A 2,277-nucleotide genomic window follows, 5' to 3' on the forward strand; every position below is an offset into this window, starting at 1 on the left:
GGGAACGGTTGTTCATCCAGAGGGTGTTTGGGGTGGAAATTAGGGAATGGTCGTTCACCCAGAGGGGTGGAAATTAGGGAACGGTCGTTTATCCAGAGGGGTGGAAATTAGGGAATGGTCGTTCTCCCAGAGGGTGTTTGGGCACCGGAAGAGGCTCCACACGGTCCCGGGAGCTCCAGGAGTGTTGGGACGACGCTCCCAGGGAATTCCTGGGGCCGTGCAGGGCCGGGCAGCCGGGCCGGATGATCCCAGCGTGTCCCTGCCCTGACTGTGTGATTCCCTACCCCAGGTGTTGTCCCCCAGAGCGCTCCCCCCGTGCCCACGGCCTCGTCCCGCTTCCACTTCCCTCCGCTGGACGCCCACTCTCCCACCGAGGATTCCCAGCCCGGGGGCCGCTTCCCCGGCGGTTCCCTGGGCCCGGGATCCACCCCGGAGGCTCTGGGGGACGGCGGCGGCGGCGACAGGAAGCCGGAGGTGCCGGAGCTGCTGGAGGATTCCTCCTCGGATTGGCGCCGGGGGGGAGTGGATCTGCTGGCCCCCCACGCCGGCGGCGGCGGCGGCGGGAGCGTCGCCCACCCCAAGCGCAAGCCCGACATCGTCCTGCCGCTGTTCTCCCGGCCCGGGATGTTCCCGGATCCTCACAGCCCCTTCGCCGTGTCGCCGCTGCCGGGCCGCGGGGGGGTCCTCAACGTGCCCATCTCGCCGGCGCTGTCGCTGACGCCCACCCTGTTCTCCTACAGCCCCTCGCCGGGGCTCAGCCCCTTCACCGGCAGCAGCTGCTTCTCCTTCAACCCCGAGGAGATGAAACACTACCTGCATTCCCAGGCCTGCTCCGTGTTCAACTACCACCTGAGCCCGCGGACTTTCCCCCGCTACCCGCTGGTGGTGCCGCCGCTGCAGTGCCAGGTGCCCCTGGAGGAGCAGCCCCAGTTCCCCATCAAGCTCCAGCCGCCTCCCGCCGGCCGGAAAAACAGGGAGAGGCTGGAAAGCGCCGAGGAAGCGGCTCAGCTCAGGGTGAAGGTGGAACCCGCCGCCGACAAGGAGCCCCCCCGAGGAGGCCACCAAGGGCAAGGACGGAGGAGAGAGGAGGGAAGAAGGTTCCGGAGCGGAGGAAGGGAAGTTGGGGCCGGTGTTCGCCCGCCCGGCCGCCCCGTCCTGGCTGCCCCCGGCACCCACCCAGCCCGGTGCGTCCTCCTCCTCCTCCTCCTCGGAAGAGCCCCCGGAGCAGCCGGGGGAGAGCGGCGTGGATAAACCCCCCCGGGATCCCTGCGGAGAGGCGGGAGCTCAGGAGAAGAGGGAGGACGCCCTGATGCCCCCGAAGCTGCGCCTGAAGCGCCGCTGGAACGGGGACAGGCAGGCGGAGCCGCCCGAGGAGAACGGCCTCTGGAACGGCCCCAACAACATCCCCAAGGCCGTGGCGGCCGCCGCCGCCTCCGACACCTAATCCCGGGATCTGGGGAGAGCATCCAGGGATTTATGTAGCAGAGGTTGTTGCAGAGCGTGGGGAGGGGAGCGGGGAGGTGGGGTGGGACGGGTGGGACGCGGGGGGGGGTGTTAGAGCCTGGTTTTGGGAATTCTAGGAATTCTGGGGAGGGGTGGGAGGGGAGGGGGGGGTTGTGTTCTCTTTGTTTTCGTTGTTGACTCGCAGGTGAGACGCCGGGGGGTTGTTCCCGCTCCGGGGTTGTTCCCGCTGCTCCGGGGTTGTTCCCGCTGCTCCTCCGTCGTCATTCCCGGGCTTTCCCGGCTTGAGCTCCGGGCCTGGCACGGACTCCTGAGGGGGGTTGAGGCCTTTTCTTCCCCGGGGATGGAGGAATTCCAGACGTGGTCTATTTTGGTGTTTATAGCAGCAGGAATCTCCAAATCCATGTAATTCCCTGGGGGTTTTTTTTATATATATATATATATATATTTCCACGGAGCGTGCGATGGCGGGAGAGGAATTCCCGGCTTTGCATCCGCCTCTGGAGCTGAGGGGGGGACTGGGATGAGGGAATATTGCACTGTCCTTGGAGCAGGGGGAAGGATTCAGGAAGACACGACTGAGAAAATCAGGATGCTGCCGGAGCGGGAGAGCCGCTCTCTCTCTCTCTCTCCCTCTCTCTCTCTCCCGGAGAGGGATCCGCATTCCCGGCTCTCCGGGATCTGCATTCCCGGCTCTCCGGGAGATCCTTCTTTTCGCCTTGTTTTTTGTGTTTTTTTCCTGCAGAAGCCATGAGCAAAAACTCTTCAAATCCTTCAGGGAATTGGGAGCGGGAACGGGATGTCAAAAACTTAACC

General features: G+C 65.0%; 1 protein-coding gene across 1 annotated transcript; it reads left to right on the forward strand.

Moving 5' to 3' along the window:
- Nucleotides 1–276: 276 nt before the first annotated feature.
- Nucleotides 277–1,510, forward strand: LOC113962894 (ETS translocation variant 3-like; the record flags this gene model as incomplete). The annotated part of the gene is given in 2 exon segments (XM_027673682.1): nucleotides 277–1,047; nucleotides 1,049–1,510. Coding segments are annotated over 2 exon segments (1,167 nt in total), but the record flags the coding sequence as incomplete, so codon positions are not given.
- Between the last annotated feature and the right edge of the window lie 767 nt (nucleotides 1,511–2,277).

The sequence above is a fragment of the Neopelma chrysocephalum genome, unplaced genomic scaffold (assembly GCF_003984885.1).
Source record: "Neopelma chrysocephalum unplaced genomic scaffold, ASM398488v2 Primary Assembly neopelma1_185644, whole genome shotgun sequence".
Taxonomy (NCBI): domain Eukaryota; kingdom Metazoa; phylum Chordata; class Aves; order Passeriformes; family Pipridae; genus Neopelma; species Neopelma chrysocephalum.